Raw genomic sequence first — 25,169 nt, 5'->3', positions numbered from 1 at the left:
TATTTGTTGTTAGTACTCTGTTTTATATTGTTTTAATATTGCTGTTTATTTTCCTCGTTTAAATTATTTCATATTTTGTGATGTTTGGATATCAAAAGCTGACTATACAGTATAGGTTTTGATAAAAAAAAATAATGTGTATTGTCACAGTAACATCCATTCACGTCATTTACACTCTGGTTGATATTTGTCTCATTGGCAATCATCAATAATCTTCTAATTGTGATACAAAATAAGAAAACTACGCTTATTTTCATGAGTCCGAAGAACTATTCTGGACTCATCTTTAAAAATAACCACCACATACGATATTTTGTTATCCAATTATGTTTTAGAGTAGAAATAGACTGTTTGACCAGACAGGACTTAAAAGTAAAAGCCAATTCTATCGATTGACAAAAAATCCTGTTCTTTTATATTCTACACAAAATGAAACAAACTTACAAACAATTTAAACAAATAAAAAAAATAAACATATAGTTTATTGATATTCACTTTCGCTGCTTGTTTTCTTTTCACACACTTTATTGTAACAGTCATAAAATCAAAGACTATTTTTCTTTATATTTCCGACTTGTGGTTCCGGAATTTATATATTTTCGACAGGTTTCCCTCTATATGATTGGGCCTCTTGGTACTTGGTCAACCAAGAGCAACATAAAGAAGTAAGTTTAGGCTTTTAATCCGTCGTTTTGTGGAGAAAATAAACTGTTTAATAATTTCAATATACGACAAAATAATCGGCAAATCAGTAAACTCCCCCCCCCCCTCGAAGTCAACAGAATTTTTTTTTAATTTACTTCTTTTGGATGCTCTTATTTCACCGTGTAACCTGTCAGCAAATTATATTATTCGGAGTCAAAAGTCGGTAATATGAAAAAAAGTTTATTGTGAAAAAATATTCAATTTCTTTACACTCTTTATCCTTGGACATTACATGCATGATTTGTTCCGGTTTGTATTAGAAAACAGATTAGTTAAACATAACAGCATGTTTGCAGATCCTATAAATTATCCAGTTATATTAGTTACTTCAAATAAATGAGTAATGTATGTTTACACTAACTTGACCATCTTGGGTGTACATAAATAGTTAAATATCTCATCACAAAAAAAAAAACCGCAACGTGTTATATTCCTTGTTAAAAATGTAGTTTTCTGTGCAATGTCAAATTGTGATATAGAATTGAATTGTGTGTATGAACAGATGTAAAAAAAACCTTTGTATACGGCGTCGCCATCGATCGTTGAAATCGCTTTAAAGTAAAAAGAAATAAGAGTACTAATCAGTAAAAAAAAAGTCAGGGATTTAACCATAAAATAGCAATCAAACATCTTAGAAATATCTCAACATTATCGGCAATAATAGAAAATTGGAAGAAGCCACATTATCAAATTACAAAATATGAACGAAATTAGGCAAGCACAATTGTTTGTTGTTATATAATAGTTGATGCAATGAAAATATAGCACATCTTTCTTTTTTTTTTGTACTTGAATCCTGGAATGGCATTAGATTGATTGACTGTTGGTAGTTTAACGCCCAGTGGTGATTTACGTTAGCTCAAATTATGTATTTCACTATCATAAAGTTTTCAGCAAATCATTTTAATATCAATATCAACCATGCGTTTGATTAACAAAGTTTTGTTTATTAGTTAAACGACATCTGGAACACTTAATCCCTCTAACTTATCGATAAAGTATTTATAAGCATTCTTTCTACATATTCACTTAGTAAATGTTTATATGTGACAATGATTTCATTATGAATGCTTTAATGTGAAAAGACATCCATACATCTCCATGTATCAATGGTAAAAATAAAGGCGTACGAACAGAATATTAACCATCTAAATTCTGAACGGTCGATTTGTCAAGTTTTTACTTCCTTCATACACTTGATCTGTCCAAGATGGGTGATCAATGCATATTAAAAGACGCTTGTATTGTCTCCGCAACCCGTTTTGGTTCTATACGGAATTTATGCGAAACGGTCAAATATGACCTTTGTCTCACTGTTATGCTAAGTAGATTACATGTGAGCCCCCTGATAAGGTTTATGGTTATTTTTAGTTAATTGAAGTTAAGATAAACACATTTTGTAGTACTATGTATGTCTCTGATTGGATATAATTTATTTTACTATAATTATATATGAACTGAAATAACAAGGAGAATTGTGAGAAAACTTTACACCCTTATTACGATATTTTCTGTTGGATAATTGTCTCATTGGCAAATTAAACATACCACATCTCCTAATTTCAAATACTTTGAATTTTCTAACTTTAACAAAAAATAAATAAATAATTATTCATTGATACGCTGTGTAATTTTTATTTATAGTCTATAATTACGACCAGCTGTCTCCATGCAGCGATAAGAACAAATAAATGATGTTTCAAATGTTAAATATTCAAAATGCAGACTCATTTAAATAAATTGTCAAACATTTAGACACACACAAACACATGTCCAATTTTTCAAACATCAAAAGCATTGTTTGTATGTAATTTTGATGAATTTAATTTCTATTGAGGCTATAATGACAGAAATGAATCATTTTGGCAATAACAACTTGTTTGTCAGAAAAGCGGATCAGTCAATTTTTTGTCAAAAAGGTCATCAGGTAAAAAACATTGTAGTTGTTTATTATTATTCTTCTTTATGGATATTTTAAAAAAATATCTACTTAAAACTAAGACTTTTCTCAAATTTATTAAATTGGCATGAATTAAGTTACTTTAATGGACAAAATTGTTGAGTGAAGAATATTTCATCTCATATTTCTCGGCTAATTGGGGGAAAAAACATTCTTATATTACTTCAGTATGAATTCAAGCAAAAACAGTGTTGCTAGACATTTACCAGAACGGTTTATAGAAACGAAATATAAAGAATTGCTGTTTATTGACTAACGTTAGTTGATGACATGTTGACGAACGATCCTAGGCTTTATAAAAAAAATTCTATAAAATCATTTAATATAAGAATACAGGTTGACATTAACTGGAACGTTTTAAAAATTACTTTAATTGCAATGCATTAGTTTGTTGCTTTTAATATAATTTAAAAAGATTTCTGAAAATATTTACAAATATGCATACAACATTATTGTGATTTTACTTTTTTTATATACAGTTCAAGGATATTCTGTAAAAGAAAAAGAATCACATAATATTGCTAATTTCGCATTTTATAAGCCTAGAGATAGTATTATCTTAGGGACTTTGTGAAAATGAACCTGTTAGAGATCATTAGTGCAAACAGAGTCAGAATTTCTATTAATTGTCCTATTCATACAACTCCCTTGTTTATGGTATTATGTATACGTAGTTGTCCCGTATTAAACAAAAATATATTATTATAACGTATAAGTGTTATATTATGTTGTTGTCACCACACAAAGTCGAACTCCTTTAATGGCAGAAAAATGAACATATGCTCTTCAACTTCGTACTTTATTTGGCCTTTTTAACTTTTTTGGATTCGAGCGTCACTGATGAGTCTTTTGTAGACGAAACGCGCGTCTGGCGTATATACTAAATTTAGTCCTTGTACCTATGATGAGTTTCTTTACAACCACTGGGTCGATGCAACTGCTGGTGGAGATTTATTTCCCCGAGGGAAAGCCCAGTAGTCAGCACTTTTTGTGCTGACATGAATTGTCATTGATATGGTTATATTTATAAATTTACTGTTTACAAATTTTTGAATTTTTTGAAAAACTAAGGCTTTTCTACCTCAACATCTTCAAACAAAGCACATTGAACCAATAATGATTGATCGTTTTCTAACTGCTTTTACTCAGGTACTTAACGAATGCATAAGAAGGATCGAATCAGTGAATCAAACTTGTACTTATATTTTGTAATAACAGTTTTAGCTTACTATGAATATTTTCCTTGTGTCTGCAATTGAAGATGATCATGCCATTTGGTTATAATGCAGCCTGAATACTCGATGGAAGGGCTTTCCAACGAAAGTAGAAAATGAGATACTACTTAGATTTTGTTGTTGTTTCAAAAAGCATTTTTTGTTCCAGCTTTTGCATTTTACACTGCGGGAGTATATCAGCATGGCAACAAATATCGATTACTAATTACAAGCCATGTTATAAAAAAAAATCATAAAATAAGTGTAAAAGAGGCTCTAAGGTGTCTATGTCGCTCATGTTGATCTTTAAAATTGTTTCAGATAAATACAGATTTTGATTTGAGTCATTTAATGGTTTTCATCTTATCAGCCTTTTCGAAGATCCTATGTTGTCGATTATTGTTGTCTGTTTTCTCCCTTCCTGTTATGATTTTTGTCGATGTTAGATAAGTCACGAAATTAGTAAAATATTTCGTCATTTATATCTTCCTTCTAAAGTCATCCTTGTTCGTAGATCTTTTATTGTTGATCATGATCGCTTTATGAAAAATTTCGAGATAATATGCTTATTAATTATGATAACAATCATTCAAGGACAGTATCTCCTTAAAGTATTATTAATTGGGTTGGCTATTTTTCGTTTTAGTTTATCCTGAACTGGTGAGTGTTTACAATCAACATTTGTATATATAGAAAAACTTAACAAAGGTACCAAGCTTATAATTTGGAGCGCCAAATGTGCTTTCGTCTTCATAAGACCCGTCATTTCATTAGCGCATTCATAAAAACAGTTGGAATGCCAAATAAAATGTGAAGTGGAGCTTCGAAAACAAAATTTTAGAAATGGAACGCAAAATATAGCTTTGAGATTATAGGCAAGCACACGAAATCAAATCAAATCAAAACTATTATAAACGTAATTGATCATTTATTTCAGCGGAGAACTAGTTCAATCATCCAAACTAAGTATAAAAAACATAAAAATTGCAAACAAAGGTGTATAGTATGTTATAATGCAAAATTAAACATATTTAGTTTAAAGGTTCCTTAATATTCTCCCAACATTTAAAATATTTGAGTTTCTTTGATAATGCCTCTCTTAATTTTCTGCTCATAGCAATATAGATGACGAAATTAGAAGCACACGCAAATACAGTGCAGAATTTGAGTACTTCTGTAAGAATCTTCACAGATTCGAGAGTAAGGTAACTGCGTCTCCATGTTATGTTTAGTAAATAGTTCACTGTCTCACTGTATGGAGTAATTCCTAATATAAGTGCAGGAAATTCGTCATGTAAAGCGTTTACAACGCTGCCGTCACATAACAGATACTCGTTAATGTACAGAAACAGTACTTGGTCAATAACATTGTTACATATTAAAAAAGTTGCTATTTTTGTAATCCTCTTTTGTAGGTTGTCAATCACAACTGCAGATAATTGTGTAATAATATTATCAACAATACTCTGGTATACTTTAACCAACTTTAAGCTCAATGTTTTCCCATAGTTCTTGTTGATAAATATAAGTCTATCTATTCGTGAATCAATTATCGGTATGTAACTTTGTAATCTGTCAGATGCATTAAAACAAGCTGTCTCTGAAAAGTTAAAATCTGACTTTAATTTCATTAAGAAATTATCTTCAACATCGCGATAGCATTCTGATGACTTTTTGTGTATTTCTTGCCTCACCTTGCTCCACGCAATGTTCTTATCGGCTAAATCGGAATGATATGTCTTAAATATGATAGTGTTGATGTAAAGTCTCGGTATCTCTGACAATAGGAACACTGTCATCACGAACACTGTCAATAAGCAAGACATTGTTTCGGATTTCGAGGCAGAAGTATGCATTTTAATTTTTCTTTTTTTACATAGTTTGAATATGATGCAAATTGTAGATACGATCATAGCTAACATACAGAAAAATAGAATAACACTATAAAAAATAGGATGAAAAGTCAAAACGTATTTTTCTAAAAACGAAACTGGTTTTGACAATATACACGTGCTGTCGTTCTTGTCAGAGTAGATACTAACAACGAATAATTTCGGCATGTTAACTACCACAGAAAATATAAAAAGAGAATAACAAATAACAGTGGACTTTTTTATTGTAACGGTTGTCCTACACCATACTGGCCAAACAACTGCAATTATTTTTTGAATTCCGATGGAAGCCGTTATCAAAATTGATACCATGTGAAAAGTTTCGGCCAGCTGAGATAACAAGTAGTGTCCTAAGCAGTATGGATATTTAAGACTCACTATTTTCTGTACTTCGCTCATCGAAAATGTTTTGTTTGAACTCTCACTGTCCAACAATATCGCAAAATTGCTGCTTTTATTCGAACTGACAATTTCTTCATAAAAATGTTTAAACAGTGGCTCGAAGCCATATATGCAAATCGATGTTAATCCATCTGCAATTGCAAGTCCTTGTAACAGAATAGTTGAAGGTGTTTTAATTTCTTTATCAAATAGCACAAGTAGGATGACTGTATTCATTAAAAAAGCTACGTACGAAAATACCGGCCCAGCAAAAAAATTTAACGCAAAAGGAATCCTCGAATATATTGCAAAATACATGGTGTAATCACTTTCTCGATGCTTTTATTACCGTTATAGCTTTTTACTATTTTCATTCTGATTTTATAATTAAAATATTATTTGATATTTCCATTCGTTGTATGTTGTTATATCACTCGGGGATAATGACATATCACGTAGGATGGAAGAGATATTAGAATAATTAGGAAAGTGCCTTTTAGGTATATTCGTGATATACTCATAGACATCAATAAAGCAACAATAGAAATGCGCACTTTATCGTATTAGATTTTTCACATTTAAAAAAAATAGAGAGGCCTTGAAAAGTGTGACGTGTGACAAACTTGAGTTTTAAAGTTTAACAGAATGGTTAGCAGGGGGTTTCGTTTCACAATTCTCGTTTCTGTACAAATGAGTAGATGGAAAATTCAGAAATCACTTGTTTTAATTTATCAAATTACTATGTAATTAATTACGTGCGTCCGAATGTTCATTTCTGGAATAATCTTCCTTAAGACTGCTTGAATCAATATCATATTGAAAGACAATTGTTTGTCTCAATTTATAGGAATAAATGACTATATTACAATACGACCAAAAAGGCCTTAATAAATATCTTACTTAAGAAAAAAGGTCAGCTTTGAATGCAGTAGTTTGGACCGCAGCTTTTGAATCCTTTTTAATTTCTCAACATATAATTTCAGAAAACTATATGTAAATCATGACTAAGGTAGTGAGTTCGAACCACGCCTGTGCGGGTGTACTCGACACAAATCTTAATTGATTAGGATTGTCAGTTTTCTTTTACGAAGTTCGGTGTTTTTTTTGCGGGCACTCCGGCTTCCTCCACCGTTAAAAACTAGCCGTCACGAAATAGCCCAAAAGTGGCGCTTGACATGGGTATTAGAACACCAACAATCAATCAAACACAGGTATTGAACAAGTACAGAAACGGCATTTAGTGTTGTTTGCTTGTTTAATAACAACTAGCATAACATTAGTTTTCATATTTTTCTAATACTTAAGAAAATAAACATGATAATGGTTTACTTTTTTTAAATTGTTATTTGGATGGAGAGTTGTCTCATTAACACTCACACCACATCTTTATATATCTATGATAAACAGAAGTGTTGCATCTTTAAAGTCTTTCAGTATTCAAACTCATTGGAAATTATTCAATTATTTTGAATAATAATTACATTTTTAAATGATATGACTGGAAATTTGAATGAAGCATTATGAAATAGTATTTACTTGTACGCATATGCATTTTCCCAAGGCCTTAGTTACTGCAAGTTTTAATTTTCTAATGTACGATTCTAATAATACACCTCACCTTATGAGCCATAAAGTTTCTGAAAAACAATAAATCCTTAATTGATTCGTCATGTTGAAACGGCTAATATCAAAACTATTCAACATCACTTATCATTAAAGTAGTCATTAAGAACAATTCAATTCAATCTATTTACACAACAGAAGATTGTACTATCAGGTAGAATTTCGAAATGACACCATTTTATCCATTTGTTTGTACTCTTTGTCATATATCCTTGAGCATAAATCTGAGAAATAATAAAAATAAACAAACGAATGATTGTACTCTATAAACACGCAATACATAACTATCTAATAACAAAACTCTTTTATATTTGCTACAAACAAACGTAGAAGTAAAAAATCCAATGTAGTGATTAAGTCATAAGACCGTACTTTGACCTATAATAGTTTACTTTTACAAACTGTGACTTGGATGCAGAGGTGTCTCATTGCCCCATTCGTTTTTTTATATCTATTAAAATAAAGTATATGTGTATTCCTTTTTCCTTAATCCATACACAGTATCGTTTACTGAAGCGATACGTTATAGATTCAACTTCATCAGGAATGTTCAAACCAAAATAATGTAAAAAGCTAAAAAAATTAAAGCAACTGAATGAATGATAAGCTATATTAACCAAAATGTACCTACAAAAAAAGCCAAATATATTTTAATTTGTTTCAACATGGTTATAACTTAATTCAACTTGTCTCTGAAATGGTTTGTTATTTTAATCTTATTATGGCTTTTTTTTAATAGACCTCTTGTAAACAGTTCCATTTTACAAAATCTTTTTTTTTTTTTTTTTTTTTTTTTTTAAATTTTACAAAATCTTGTTACCAGCAGAAGAACCTTAAAGTACAAAGAAGGTTCTCAAATATGGAACAGTTTACCAAATGAAATAAAAATGAGTAATACGCTTGTATCTTTTAAAACAAAATGTTACAAATTTTTCATCAATTGTGCAAATTAATATGCTTTTTCATTATTATTTAAATACAATTGTATATTGTGTATAATTTAACTTTATAATACTCTATGTACTTATAAATATGTTATTATTATTTTGAGGACTCTCAGGAAGATTAGTTTTAACTAATGGGATCATCCTCTTGAAATAAAGATTATTTATTTATTTATTTATTTATTTATTTATTTATTTAAAGATCTGTGATCTGAACTTTAAAAAAAAAACATCGACTCCATTCATTGAAAGTTTTTTTTTTAATATTGAATTCTGTACCAAGTCAGTATAGCGGCAGTTATTATCATAAGGTCTGTTTAGATGTATGTTGGAGTTTGTTTTTGTTGCAGTTCAGTGTTTCTGGTGTTCCGTTATTTACCTCTAATGGTAAATGTGTTTCCCTGGGTTTTATTTTTTAACACGGATTTGTTTAATCTTAGTCCATTTATGGATTGTTTACGAAGTATACTACTGTTGCCTATATTTAAGAGGAAGAACAATTAAATTATTTCAACTTGAAAGTCCATCCAACCTTAAAGTTGTAATAAATACGACTCAATTACTTAATGAACCATGGGTTTCAATTGTAAAACTTCGGAGTACCAAATGTGTGCTCGAAACACAAAATCCAACAATTTGATTAGCTGATTTTTGATTATGAGTAATATAGTCGTTCTAGAAGTTATGACCACAATGGTCATTAAGTAACTAATTCTTAAAAATGAAAAAGTAGGTATCAGGAGCATGGTCATTATCCAATTAAAAGGACGTATCTATCAGTACATCGAATTCAAAGTATTTAGGGATAATACTTATGAGAAAAACGTGAACATGGTAAACACCAAATACATACAATAATCGAAATAAAACACAAAACAAACAGCAAACAAACAAACAAACAAACAAATAAAGGACAAATAACAAATTATAAATAACACAAAAAAAGAAAAGAAATACAAATGAAAACATACATAGCATGAAACAAATAAAACGATAAAAAAAAACAAAAACAAAAAACCCAAAAAACGGAACATTAGGAAAAAAAACATAACACATACAAAAAATAAAAATGCAGGGAAATATATATCGACACCTTTATTTGATTGTAAAACAGAATCGCATTTTCTTTCTGGTTGTGGATAATGAAATAAATCCCAGACCTGTTATGGTTAACATATTGTTATGTCTTGTTTTGTCTTACAATATTGAACTATTGTTAACTAATCAAAATAGACATGGTCGGTCGTGCTTACATATCAAATCATTAAAGTATGCCATTCTTGTGTGTATCTTATTCGAGATATTTTCATGTCAATATTTCTAATCGTTGTAATAAAAGAGTTTTCAACAAACTAAAAGATAAATCTATAATAGTTAAATGATCGGGTTTTAAAATACAAGAATTTTCCATATTTTCACATAAGTCAATGTATTTCTATTTATAAACCAAAAGGGCATATTGTCTTCTGATGAAATCACATAGAACATGTAATATTCGTGTATATTATGTAGATACATCAAGGCATTTCTATCTCCTTCTTTATTTCAAATAAATTAAAATATCTGTTGTTCAGCATGTGTTTCGGCATTATGCCACTGCTGGTGGAGATTTATTTCCCCGAGGGTATCACAAGCCCAGTAATCAGCACTTTTTTGTGCTGACATGAATTGTCATTGATATGTTTATATTTATAAATTAACTGTTTACAAAATTTAGAATTTTTTGAAATACTAAGGCTTTTCTACCTCAGGCATAGATTACCTTAGTTGAATTTGGCAACACTTTTAGGAATTTTGGTCCTCAATGCTCTTCAACTTCGTACTTTATTTGGCCTTTTTAACTTTTTTGGATTCGAGCGTCACTGATGAGTCTTTAATAGACGAAACGCGCGTCTGGCGTTTATACAAAATTTAGTCCTGGTATCTATGATGAGTTTATTTTCCTTCATTTGGTCATTTCTGTTGAGTTTGTTAAAGTTGTTTGAGTTGAATGACAAATCATGAAAAACATCGAAATGCACAGTATATAAAATGTATGGTTTTCTTGATATAAATATGAACAACCAAATATGAAACATCGGTGATAAATTTTGATACAATGATCGTTACATATGAAGATCGCACGGTCTCTTAAATATCTGTCCAGCTTCACGTATCCATTTATTTCCAACTGAAAAAAAAATAATAGAAGAGCTTAACATACATTTTGAGAATTTGGTTGTTCATTGGTAGTATTTGTTTACTATATATTACAAATGATTTATACTTCGGGGGATTTTGTCTGATGTTTGGTCCGTTCCTGTGTGTGTTACATTGTAGTGTTGTGTCGTTGTTCTCCCCTTATATTTAATGCGTTTCCCTCGGTTTGAGTTTGTTACCCCGATTTTGTTTTTTGTCCATGGATTTATGAGTTTTGAACAGCGGTATACTACTGTTGCCTTTATTTACTCTGTCAACACACTCGGTCTAGGCCTTAGTATATATTTATATTAGGGTCATTTAGAGCTTGAAATGTGTATGCCGGAAACAAGTAGACTTCTTATTGGTTTTTTTTTTTTTTGTTGCTGTTTGTGCTTTATTCAACTCAGCTCCTTCTATTCGTGAAATGCTGATATCTAATTTTAGAATGCCAAAAGCCTAAATTGTTTTGCAATATAGTACACCCATGCATAGGTTTAACTATACAATGTAACAAAACTTTAAACACACGATACAGATGACCTCTTTGTGTATCCATGAAATGAAATATCTAGTAAAGTGTTGATTGTTGTTGTGTGTCTTTGTAGATATTTTTATATATGTATAGCCTTTTTAGGAATCAGTGGTTTGTAGTTGGTATGTTCTGTTTTACAGTCCCATGTCCCATAGTTAAGTTATAATTTTATCCTTTTTATTTAATGATACGTACGGTTGACTGAGCCTCAGACGTCTTTTGTGAATCAACTGTTTCATCGTTTATTTTTATATTCAGAGATTTTAACAATGAATCAATATGACAGAAGATAACAATATGTTTATTCTTTGTAGCAGAAATGTATGATTAATACAAGAATTTCCAAATATACACTTTAAAAAAACACTTAAAAGTAGGATTTTGAATTTTCTATTTATCAATCTCAAAGCAATAAACATACACGGATGAAATTAAATGCCAAATAACCCTGTATGTGATAGATCGACGAATATTGGTTGAGTTACATGTATAAGGTTCACATAAACTTTAATAATGTTACTATTGGTTTATATTTTAATTTATACTTTTGAAGTTTTTAAGATAAGGAATTGATCTTTATATTTTTTGTTCCCTGGGTTCTCTGTAATTTTGATCTATTGTCCAATTTACTGTTGATACGGATTTTCGTTTTATTGATCACCATATGTCATATTTTGTCCCTTAAGATCATTAGATATACTGTCATATACAAGAAGGGGCTTGAATCATCTATAAGACCGTGTTTATTTCACTATTGTCTTCGAAACATACCTGTACCAAGACAGAAAAGTATAGTTCTTTGTTATTCGTTATATTAGTTGATATAGTCTAAAGTTTGAATTTGGCAGGTTTTATAGACTTCGTCCGTTTTTAATTAAAAGATAATTGATGCAAGCTATACTTTATTGTAGTTTTAACATATGTAGGCATTATATTCATGATTAATTTTGCCCGAGCGATAGTGAGGACTAAAATGACACAAATATAATGCCTACCCATGTTAAAACTACAATAAAGTATAGCTTGCATCAATTATTTCGATCCTGATTAGGACAATTAAGGTAATTTCTATGTCCGATGTGTATAAGAGTAGAGCGTTTGTGTATGCTCTTCCATGGACCTCCGTTTTTTGTTTTAAACAAGCAAACGACTGGTAATATGATTTTTCAGAGGAAGGAATTTTGCTAGGAACAGCTAGCATGAACGGTTGCCCTATCTATGTCAAATATGTCAATTTCGAATTGCAACACATGACAGCAATAATAAATGAATCAGTAACGACATGAGCATATCATTTAAGAGTTTGGAAGTGTTTTAAGTTAATGAAATATATTAAATGCATGCCAATTTGATAAAAATTCATTATTTTGCAGTAGTCATATTGTTTCCCCTACCACAGAAAAAGGGCATGGTAACTTAATTAAACTAGAGGCTCTCAAGAGCCTGTGTCGCTCACCTTGGTCTATCTGCATACTATACAATGGACACAGATAAATTCATGAAAAAATTGTGTTTTGGTGATCATGATGTGTTTGAAGATCTTACTTTACTGGACATTCTTCTTGCTACAATTATCTCTATCTATAATGAACTTGGCCCAGTAATTACAGTGGAAAATATTTTCTAAAAATTTACAAAAATTTACAAAAATTTATGAAAATTGTTAAATAATGACTATAAAGGGCAATAACTACTTAAGGGTCAACTTAAAAATTTGGTCATGTTGACTTATTTGTAGATCTTACTTTGCTGAACATTATTGCTGTTTACAGTTTATCTCTATCTATTATAATATTCAAGATAATAACCAAAAACTGCAAAATTTCTTTAAAATTACTAATTCTGGGACAGCAACCCAACAACAGGTTGTCTGTTTTGTCTGCACAATTTCAGGGCAGATAGATCTCGACCTGATAAACAATTTATTCACTGTCAGATTTGCTCTAAATGCTTTGGTTTCAGAGATATAAGCCAAAATCTACATTTCGCCCCTATGTACTATTTCTAGCCATGGCGGCCATCTTGGTTGGTTGGCAGGGTCACGCCACACATTTTTAAAACTAGATATCCAAATGATGATTGTGATTAAGTTTGGTTATATTTGGCCTAGTAGTTTCAGAGGAGAAGATTTTTTATAAGAATACAAAAATTTTAGAAAAATGGTTAAAAATTGACTATAAAGGGCAATAACTCCTTAATAGGTCAACTGACAATTTTGGTCATGTTGACTTATTTGTAGATCTTACTTTGCTGAACATTATTGCTGTCTACAGTTTATCTCTTTCTATAATAATATTCAAGATAATAAGCAAAAACTGCAAAATTTCCTTAAAATTACTAATTTAGGGGCAGCAACTCAACAACGGGTTGTCCGATTTGTCTGAAAATTTCAGGGCAGATAGACCTTGACCTGATAAACAATTTTCACTGTCAGATTTGCTCTAAATGCTTTGTTTTCAGAGATATAAGCCAAAATCTACATTTCGCCCCTATGTGCTATTTCTAGCCATTGCGGCCATCTTGGTTGGTTGGCAGGGTCACGCCACACATTTTTAAAACTAGATACCCAAATGATGATTGTGGCCAAGTTTGGTTATATTTGGCCCAGTAGTTTCAGAGGAGAAGATTTTTTATAAGAATACTAAAATTTTAGAAAAATGGTTTAAAATTGACTATAAAGGGCAATAACTCCTTAATGGGTTAACTGACCATTTTGGTCATGTTGACTTATTTGTAGATCTTACTTTGCTGAACATTATTGCTGTTTACAGTTTATCTCTTTCTATAATAATATTCAAGATAATAAGCAAAAACTGCAAAATTTCCTTAAAATTACTAATTTAGGGGCAGCAACTCAACAACGGGTTGTCCGATTTGTCTGAAAATTTCAGGGCAAATAGATCTTGACCTGATAAATACTTTTACTCCGTCAGATTTGCTCTAAATGCTTTGGTTTTTGAGTTATAAGCCAAAAACTGCATATTACCCCTATGTTCTATTTTTTAGCCATGGCGGCCATCTGGGTTGGTTGGCCAGGTCAGGCTACACATTTTTTAAACTAGATACACCAAAGATGATTGTGGCCAAGTTTGGATTAATTTGGCCCAGTAGTTTCAGAGGAGAAGATTTTTGTAAAAGTTAACGACGACGGACGACGACGACGACGACGGACGACGGACGCCAAGTGATGGGAAAAGCTCACTTGGCCCTTTGGGCCAGGTGAGCTAAAAAGGGCATCTGGGCTGCGCAAAAATCTATAAAAAGGGCACCTACAGCATGTAGAGTGTATGAAAAATTACTAAAAGGGCACCTATAGTATGCTGCAGAAAAAGACAAAGTATCAGGTATTATACCAGTTCAAAATCACTATATGGAACATAAGTTGTATTTTCACCTTTCAGAGGTTCTTTTGAAGTACACACCAAAGTGCTCCTAAGTAAGGCGTTTTCAAAAATATAACAGGTGGAACAGGAGATGACAGATTGATGCCATAATACATTGCAGAAGGTTATTACTGTTGTTGGTTGGAAGTTATTTAGTCTAATTTAAATAGTTACAAAAAGAGTTCTTTTTTAAGTGCCACCAAAGTGCTCCACAGTAAGAAGTTTTAAAAATATTACAGGTGGAACAGGAGATGATATACTGATGCAATAATACATTGCGTACATCATCATGATCATGTACATTGCATAAGGTATTAACAGTTTACCTTTTCCTCCATAATTATGTTCAAATATTCTTTAACTTTAATACTGACTATACTCAGGGTTATGAAACAGAACATTTTTTTTAACAATTCAGTCAAAGCTATGTAAACCTTTAACATTGTTTCACAATTCATTTTTATTTCTGCCTATACTTAAATAAAGTTTTTCAAGTGTACATGCTGTTGATCATAAACAAATGGACATTTTCATTCTGCATTAAATATCTAGTATTTGTTTAATTATCTTTAATCCCCTTATTAGCAGTAATCAATCATTAACGAAGGTGATAAAACTGCCAAAGACAAGGTACTTAACTTTATCCCATTCGAGATTTTATTTTGCATTTGCTAAGAATTTCCGCTAAGAATTTTTCTCCGAGTTAGGTTTTTTTTTAAATATATATATATAGGAAGATGTGGTGTGAGTGCCAATGAGACAACTCTCCATCCAAATACCAATTTATAAAAGTAAACCATTATAGGTCAATGTAACGTCTTCAACACGGCGCCTTGGCTCATAAAACAAAAAGCTATAAAGGGTCCCACAATTACAAGTGTAAAACCATTTAAACGGGAAAACTAACGGTCTAATCTATATAAAAAACGAGAAACGAGACAACATATAAATTACTTAAACAAACAACAACTACTGTACATCAGATTCCAGACTTAGGACAGGTGCACAAATTTGCAGCGGGATTAAACGTTTTAATGGTACCAAACCTTCTCTCTTTTTCTGAAACAATAGCAACATAGAAAACCACACAATAAAATATCAATTGGGAGGCTTAACTCAATCAATAAACGTAAATTAACACATTATGAACGAATAAATTTGATCTGCGATACCTGAATGCAAATGCATAGTTAATAAAATATTAGGGACAAACATACAAGGCCAAAAGGTAAACCAAAAAGTCCAAACAAAGCCATGGCAAAACACCACCGCGAAATATTTAACCCTTCGAAAATAATCACTTTTGAAAAAGCCGGTTTTTATAATATCTACAGGTAAATGAAAAATAACTTTGTCGTTTTAGGTATACTACTTATGTGTATAAAATTCTTCCAATAATTAGGAATACAAAGAAAGTTCTGTCATATAAATACATAATTTAACACTGGATACAAATTGGGGTGAATATCAACAATAAAACTATACAATTAGAGCTAGCTAAAACTTCCCTGTACAGATTTAAGGAGAATAATCGTGATGTTCTACTGTTTTCAAACACATGAAAGTACCTACCCCATTTGGAACCAATTACCACTGGACAGCCTGCGTGTAAAGTTCTATTATCAGTTTGACCCCTTGGAAGTAAATTATACCAGAAAGCTGCAGCTCCCTGAAAAGAACACAGTTGTCTTAAGAGAGGGACGAAAGATACCAGAGGGACAGTCACATTCATTGATTGAAAATAAACTAACAACGCCATAGCTAAAAATGAAAAGACAAACAGACAAATAATATTACAGAAGACACAACATAGGTAATTTTTATATGACAGCTCAAATATTCTGTAATGTTTGGAAAAAAATATATTTGAAACTTTGATTTTATTTTAAATGTAATAGCAAAAATTAAGCAACAACGTAGTTTTTTTATGTCTAAATTAAACTTTTTTTTATGATATTAGGTAATAACTTATTTGATAAAACTACTAATTTTTCTTCAATTTGCACGACATATATATGTCACTAGATATAATACAAAAAGAGCATTCAACGTTAAGTAGTGATGAATGAAAATTTTAAACGGTTTGATCAGTATGTTCGTGATGATTACTAAGACAAAACGTCTTATACAGAAGTCCCAAAATGCTGCCCTTCGTTCGCGTATGTTTAAAATCTATTCCTCCCTTGTTTAAGGTGGTACCCAACACTTTCACTAAAATTAATTTGGCTCGTTTAATTTTCATAAAATTTTGACCAAGTATTTACTTTGACCCTTTTACAAAAATATAAAAAAAAAAAAAAATTTGAACCGACCGTTTTGTCAGAAAAATTACACTGGTTATATAGCAATTTGACAAACACCAATTTTGATCATTGAGAAGCTTAATATTCCTTTTACAACACAACGTAATTAAAACGTTTAGCTGACTTTACAGAGTTATCTCCCTGTAGTATTAGGTACCACCTTAAGTTGTTTTAAAATAATGATAGGATTAGTCTGCAGAAACTGTAATGGTCAACAATAATAAGGAGGATCAAATGATTACAAACTTATTACCTTTATGACAGGAACTCGAGTATTTATATTTGGAAAAACTGTCGCTCCGCCAACTTCAACATCATTTAACTGAAAATGAAATATATAAACAAACTCATCATAGATTTCAGGATTGAAATTTTGAATTTGAGCCAGACGCGCGTTTCGTCTAAAAGAGACTCATCAGTGACGCTCGAATAAAGAAAAAGTTAAATAGGCCGAATAAAGTACGAAGTTGAAGGCCATAGAACTAAAAATTCCTAAAATTTGGCAAATACAGCTACCTTAAGGTAATCTATTCCTGAGCTAGAAACGCCTTGGTATTCTAAAAATTTTAAATTTAATAAACAGTTAGTTTGTAATCATGACCATATCAATGACAATTCATGCCAACACAAAAGTGCTGCAGTAAACTATTAATCCTCAAGAATCATATACATACATGTATCTACATTTAACGATGGTTACATCTGGCAATTATTCACTTATTGAAGACCATAGAACTAAAAATTCCTAAAATTTGCCAAATACAGCCAACTAAATGTAATCTATTCCTGAGTTAGAAAAGCCTTGGTATTTTAAAAATCCAAAATTTAATAAACAGTTAGTTTGTAATTATGACCATATCAATGACAATTCATGCCAACACAAAAGTGCTGCAGTAAACTATTAATCCTCAAGAATCATCTACATATCTACATTTAACGATGGTTACATCTGGCAATTATTCACTTGGTAAATCGTTTAATTTAAAAACTATGTTGATAAATACGCTATGCAAGCAAGTCAGAATATAGATACTAATCCCGAAGAAATGTTTTTCTGTTAAAATCTATAAACTCTACTTATATGTCCAATTATAATTTCGTGGACCAGATAACTGGTTAACTTATATGACATTTTACATTTTTGTTTTTGGTGTCAAATCCATATTTCATTTTGAAAAGAATGAGCGAATTGGCAACATTTGTATTGTAAAAATGATTCACAAACACGATAAAATGGATTCATTCTTTTGATTAGGATTATGTGGGTATAGGTGGACAAGGGTGAAGCAAGAATTAAAATATTTTAAAAATTCAGTAAATGAGCACACCTACGAAATCAAATATCTACGAAAATGTAAATGTCCCTCAATCCATAAAAATTAACTAATCCTCAGCAATACAATTGTAGAAAAAAGACGTTAGTCACGCCATATCTATACCGAACAATTGTTCTGTTCATATCGGTGATTTAAAAATTAATGGCCAATATACAAACAAACATCTTATGTCAAGAAAATACAATTCATACTCGGCTTAAAAACACAAATCTGATTAAACTTCTCTGAAACATGGGAACAGTATATCGATATATATTTCCCTGCTGAAATTGACATCATAACGTTGCATGCATGATTTTATTACTGACAACATATTTGATACGTTTGAAGAGAGTGTTTTTCCAAAAATATTCGGCATTCTTATAGGAACCAACTTATTCAAGTTGCAAATTAAAATAAACGTTACCATAGTACTGTGATAGTTAAATTAATTCATATCATGACTTACAACTAAGAACTACACAAGCAGGGTTGGTTGAGAACAAAGCGCTTCGACAAAAGGGTTGAATTTAGCTGCCAAAGTGTGAACTTTTTGTTTTTATGTAGCAACATTTTTACAGCACGTGAACATGTAAAATATATTTATTAGTTTAGTTAATAAAACATTCCAGCGCATCCGCCCCTCGTGTAAAAAGGTCACTGTGAAGACAAAAAGTAGGAATACACAAAGACAATCACTGACAATTATATTTTAAAGTCTTTATTTATTTGACTTTTTGTTATTTGGCTGCCTAAGGTTTGATGATTGGTAAATGAATATATTTATTTACAATCAGAATTAAAACAAAACTTGCATAATATAGCCACGTGGCCATTCTGTCTCCAGTTCCTCTTAGTTCAGGTAGACCATTTGCTTCAACTACACTTCGTAATCGTTCATCCTAAATGAAACAGAAATCATTTTATCATTAGACGCAGATACAAAAATTTTGTCAATGTATATTTTATCACAAATTTTGTCGATTTTCAAATTCTAAAATCTTAATATGTAATCGATCTCCTGGCCCCTTTTCCTCCTGGCCCCTTTTCCTCCTGGCTATGTGGTTATGATATCATTATAACATACCAGTGCCACCAATGTGTCTTCAACATAGGGAGAAAACAACGCACCCCTGTGCGAGCTTTGTGTAGCCCCTAAAATATAACGTATACTAGTGCAACGAAAATGGGCTAATTAAGGCCACAGGTTCCTGATTTAGGACCGACGTAAACATTCAGCGGGGATAAACTTGTTGTGTTATATCTCATACCTCCCTCTATAGCTCAATAATTGTCAATGTAAAATAAGGGCTACTTAACAAAATGAATGTTTATTTAGGTATATCGGTGATAAATGCAAATTACCGAATTTAATGTATCAAAATGTGGATTATACATCCCGCCTATTCCATAATTCACTATCTGGAAAGGTTCTGCATTACTTGAATTTGTTGACGATGTTGTAACTAGACCTGTTAGCAATCCAACTCTGCGTGTTGCTCTTTTGACTATTCCAATATTATCAAACAACCATGCTCTGTCAATTAAAATTGATTTGATTAACTTAAGGTGAACCAAACATCTTGACCTTATTTAGTTGGCTCGTTTAATGTTCATAAAAAAATTTGGAAGAAAAAAAACATAGACTTTAAAGTATTCGCAAAAATATAAAAACTTCATAAAACTTATACTACACACTTGAGGCTGAATAAAAACGTTCAGCAGATATTTACAGAGTTATGTACTACCACTAGAATGACTATTTAAGATAGTGTTCTTTCGTCCCTCTTTTCTTGACTGTCCCTTTGGTATCTTTCGTCCCTCTTTGACAGTTTAATGATTGATTGAACCTATCATACCTTCATCAAGTAAAGGTGGTCATGTTTGTTTTTACAGCACGATATAAGAATACTTTCAAACTTAAAATCTGAGCATTGCGTAACACCTGATTGGATCTTTCGAGAATATTTTTCTCTAAAAAGTTAATAAATAAAAAGACTGAAGTGATGAAAAAAAAGACAAAAACCCTTACATCAGTATAAGTGGCCACTCCGGATTCCCAGACTAATACAAAATTGGTTGACTGATTGGTCAGTGTTAACGGCACTTTTAGCTCAAATGGCTATATCACGACGGTCAGTTTTTATCGATTGGAAAGGCAGGAGTGTCCGTCAAAACCATAAACCCTTTGCAGGAAAACAAGCAATACTCGGCAACCTGCGATTACTTTAACATTGTGTTATAGTAGTCTCAGAGTCAATTTAAATTGGAATTTAACGCACCTGCTATGTGCGGGGTTCGACCCCACACCATCAGTGTTAATAGCTTTAACTTAATTTAAACATATATCTATTAATAGAGGATTAAGAAACAAATTATTGCAACTTATATATAAGGGTACGATTGCTGCCATGTAGCGGCATAAGCCTACTCATTTTCGAAATCTACATGGGTGTCTTTTAGGTCCAAGAGATATGGATCTCCCTTAACACGGTTCAGCTATTTATTGTCCCCTTCCGATGAACTATCAAAGTTTATCAAGTCCATACTTGTACATGGTATCAAGGGAGAGCCGAAAATTCAGTCTCTGACATTTGTTTTACCTGGAACGGGGATCGAACCGGGAACCTTGTCTGATATGTTCCTTACGTCGTAACTACAATCCCCTTCCCTTTCATGAATGTGACCTACCGAATTAGACTATTTACCAGATTTGTTATCACATAAGCAACACGACGGATGCCACATGTGGAGCAGGATCTGCTTACCCTTCCGGAGCACCTGAGATCACCCCTAGTTTTTTGTTTGGGTTCGTGTTGTTTATTCTTTAGTTTTCTATGTTGTACCGTGTGTGCTGTTGTTTGTTTTTCTTTTTCATTTTTAGCCATGGCGTTGTAAGTTGTAAGTTGTTTTAGATTTTTGAGTTTAACTGTACCTTTGGTATCTTTCGTCTCTCTCTTGTGTAAGTAGTCCGATGCATTAACTACTATACCACGGCTTTCCTAGATAAAAAGTGACCGCCCCGATATAACTAAAAGTGCTGAATTGACGTGAACAACTATCAATCAAGAAATCAATGCATATGCAAATTTTGAAATGCAAATTATAAACTTAGAAGTTATTCTAAAAGCTAATTAATTTGACTTACGTTTGACTAACTCGAACTTTGTCTGTTTTAAATCCTTTGCCATCGTCGCCTAATACAACTGACCTTTCAAACTGTTTAAAAGATAGTGTTTTAAAACAATTGCATTTCTAAATGATTTAAAGCTATAATTTTAAAGGAGCAGAAACAATTTTACTATCTTGACTAATTAGATTAGATTATTAGATGTTTAATGAAGGATTAGATGCTCCTTATGTGGATTGAGGAATGCATGGAGAAATATTTCAGCCATGTATTTTCATACCAACAACTAATTCATTGATTTTTGTAAGGTCACGTGTCTCCTGAAAATTAAGAACGGTCTACCCCAGATTTGAGTATCTTTGAAGTATGCATTTTTATATTTCACATAATATTTTTTTAAATAGGTTATTTTTAGTTAGTACTTAAAATTCACATACAAATATCCTCATTCAGATTGAAGTTATTTGATATCTGGACAGCAAACTATGTGTTTCGAAAGCCTACGTACCTTTTTCGTGGCCTCGTTTCGAAAATACGCTGCCTCGTCATTGGATATAACGTCGTGGAATAAATATATTACTGGTTGAAGATTAACAATTTCTACTTTTCCTTTATAATAGGGTATTGATGTGTTACTTAGATAGCAGTAGAGTTCAGATAATTCTTGTGGAGTCTACAACAAGAAAAAAACTGATTTACTAATCCAATCTTATTTTGTCCTTAGCTATACAGTATTAAAAAAATTTCAGTAACCCCATTATTTCTATTAATTTAGACTTTTTTTTATATACACGTCGTCTGGTAAAATACTGTTAAAAAAACTGGCCAAACATAAAAACGACATAAGGACAAATAACATAAACAAAACATCACATGAAAACCCGGAAGTGAACTGTGGTACTCCTGAAGGATGCGCAGTTCCTCTCTACATGTGACACCTGTCGTGTTGCTTAGTTAGTTCGGTGACATGTCGTTTTTTTGTAATGTCAGTAACATTTTTAAGAATGAAGAACCGCCATTGAAGATATTTTATTTTCATTCGTTAATGTTGTCTTTGAGGATCTCATTAATTACTTTAATGTGAATCGACTCTATATGAGGGTCTGGTTGGGTTAACAATTAACAGAATAATGGTCCAATTCTGCAGAGTAATGGACCAAAATATATAATGGATAGAAAATATAGGGTACAAAATATAAAGATTAAGGAATAGAGGGCATAAATCATAAAGAAAAGAGGAAATTATTTTAAAGTTTACGAATACAGAAATTAAGGAAAACCCCAATCTAGACCTTCAGAAAACCCTACATTTTACATACATACTTTTCTATTCTCCCTGCAAAGCTGTTTATACTGGCTATCATACTCGTCCGTGGTCAATGGTATATCAGGTGGCTCGCTTGTCTCGTTCACAATATTTTTGTAAAATTCATACTCTCGGTCGATTTCGCTGTGTCCTAAATAATACAGACATAGGGCAATCCATTTCCACTTTCACTTCTTAATGCAAAAAAAAGTTACGAGGTTTTAAGCTTTATTTTACCTAATAATATGGATCGTTTTATAAAGGATTTCGAAGTATCTAAAAAAAAAATTTTTTTTAAATGTAGGAGGTTTGTGGACTCGTTTCTTTCTTCTTTTTTTTTCTTTCGTAAGACCGTTTTATCTTTTTTTATTTCTCCATTCTTTATTTATTTTGCTCATTTTCTATTTTCTATATTTAAAAACGGCAATTGTCATTTTTGCCTATCTTAATTTTTTTTTTAAATCTATTACTCGGCAATTTTTGACACTTATTCTCAATATAGAACAATGAATTGTGTCCTAATTTCTAATCTGCTAAATACATCCGTTTGTAATTAAACGCAAATTCGTAATAAAAAGTTGAGAATAATTCCCTATATAAAAATCAGGAGATGTGGTATGATACCCGATAAGATAACTATCCACCAGAGAACTAACGGCGAGAATTTAAACACTATAGCTATGGTCCTAGGGCAACATACAGTCTTTAACAAAAGTACACGTGATGCATATGGCACTGGAGATTTGAATTAAATAGAAACTAGGTCAAATCGTGAGTAAAGCTTAGCATTATAGACAACGATGTCAGCCTCGAGCGATTAACATTAGACGCAGATGTCAACCACGACCGGTTAATTATAGGTAAGACAATACTTGGTCATGTTTTATGCAGATTTAAACCCCAACGGCAAGGCGTAGCCGAGGGTTTTAAATCTTCATCAAACATGACTGAGTATTGTCTGACCAATTTAGAATAAAATTAACGGTACCAATTTTCACACATTCGAGTGACGTAATAAAATTAGCATCTCATTGTAATCATTATAAATTTTGATATTAGCTCACTTTAAATACTGACTTGGTTAGGGAAACCATAAAAAAATCAATGAAGAATTAAATAAAAACTTAATTCAAATAGTTTGGGGTCGGGGTCAAAATTGCTGCAATTTTTATTGCTCAATCAATTTTTCCAAAATTAAGTTTAGAGGGGAAAAAAACTATATGAACTAATTTTTTATCCTACATTGCACTTTTGAGTTCGTCCCTCAGTAAAGGGGATGTAAATCATATACATGGACATTTTCTAAATTGAGATGTCTTCTGATTCAAGTACAATTTAATTTAATAAATGTAGAACTCAGGGTTCTCGCTAAGGATTTTTGAAGGCGAGTCCAGGGACTCATCATTTTTAGGTATGATGAGTCCAACAGCAAGAAGAAAATATTTTATTGCAATATAAAATAATATTTTAGTCTCCATTTTCCTAACAGAGCAATGAAATCAAATCAAATTCAGATCACTTTAAACTTTTGCTATAAAATGATGATATTTGTGTTTAACTGTGTTCAGTTTATTCAAAATATTTCAATCTTGATGCATCTGTGGACTCACCAGTTTTGAAAATGGTGAGTCCAGACAGATTTTGATGAGTCCAGGACTCATGGACTCGCCTTAGTGAGAACCCTGGAACTCCTTCATTTTAAAAACAAAATGTTGTATAAATATTCTTTTCCTAAATTGTATAATTTTTGGATAATGAAAAAAAAAATCATCAATCGATTTTGATTTGCAATCGGTTTTAAACATCAGATGATTATTTTACTGATATTGATATTTTAAACTTTGAATTCTTTTTTATCAACACACAATGTGACATTGAGACTTAAACATTGGTTTTAATGTCTTGTTTCAAAATTAGATTAGATACTAAATGTATTTTATCTTGTGCATGTATTATGAATAATACAAATCTTTACATGTTAATGTCAGCAACAGCATCCTAACAAAATGAAAAATTACAAAAATATCTTAGGCATTTCCTTACCTGACTGAGTTAAAGGTACCAAGATGTCTGCTGCTCTCCCAACCATACCAGCCTACAACATACAAGTGGAATATTGTCATAAAACTCAAATTTATAAAGCAGAAATTCTATCTTTAAAAATCCTTCACGGGTTAAGAATTTTATTTCTCAACTAATTAACGGGTTTCTAATCCGTATTTTCCTTTTTTTATGACTATAAGTTATTTTTTGTTTGATGTTCCTAAATTATTGAGTATTTACACGAGGGTCTATATGG

General features: G+C 31.4%; 1 protein-coding gene across 1 annotated transcript; it reads right to left on the bottom strand.

Moving 5' to 3' along the window:
- Positions 1–9,823: 9,823 nt before the first annotated feature.
- On the bottom strand, positions 9,824–24,961 carry LOC139497321 (prolyl 4-hydroxylase subunit alpha-3-like). The gene is made up of 9 exons (XM_071285511.1): positions 24,914–24,961; positions 22,888–23,021; positions 22,073–22,237; positions 21,583–21,653; positions 19,800–19,971; positions 19,250–19,336; positions 17,372–17,440; positions 16,388–16,484; positions 9,824–10,889 (listed from the first exon to the last, which is right to left on the bottom strand). Exons 1-9 carry the CDS (start codon positions 24,957–24,959, stop codon positions 10,825–10,827), a joined length of 906 nt encoding a protein of 301 aa, XP_071141612.1. The 5' UTR covers positions 24,960–24,961; the 3' UTR covers positions 9,824–10,824.
- Between the last annotated feature and the right edge of the window lie 208 nt (positions 24,962–25,169).

This window comes from Mytilus edulis, chromosome 12 (assembly GCF_963676685.1).
Source record: "Mytilus edulis chromosome 12, xbMytEdul2.2, whole genome shotgun sequence".
Lineage (NCBI taxonomy): Eukaryota > Metazoa > Mollusca > Bivalvia > Mytilida > Mytilidae > Mytilus > Mytilus edulis.
The sequence above is the reverse complement of the archived record's forward strand: the minus strand, read 5'-3'. Positions and strand labels throughout refer to the sequence as shown.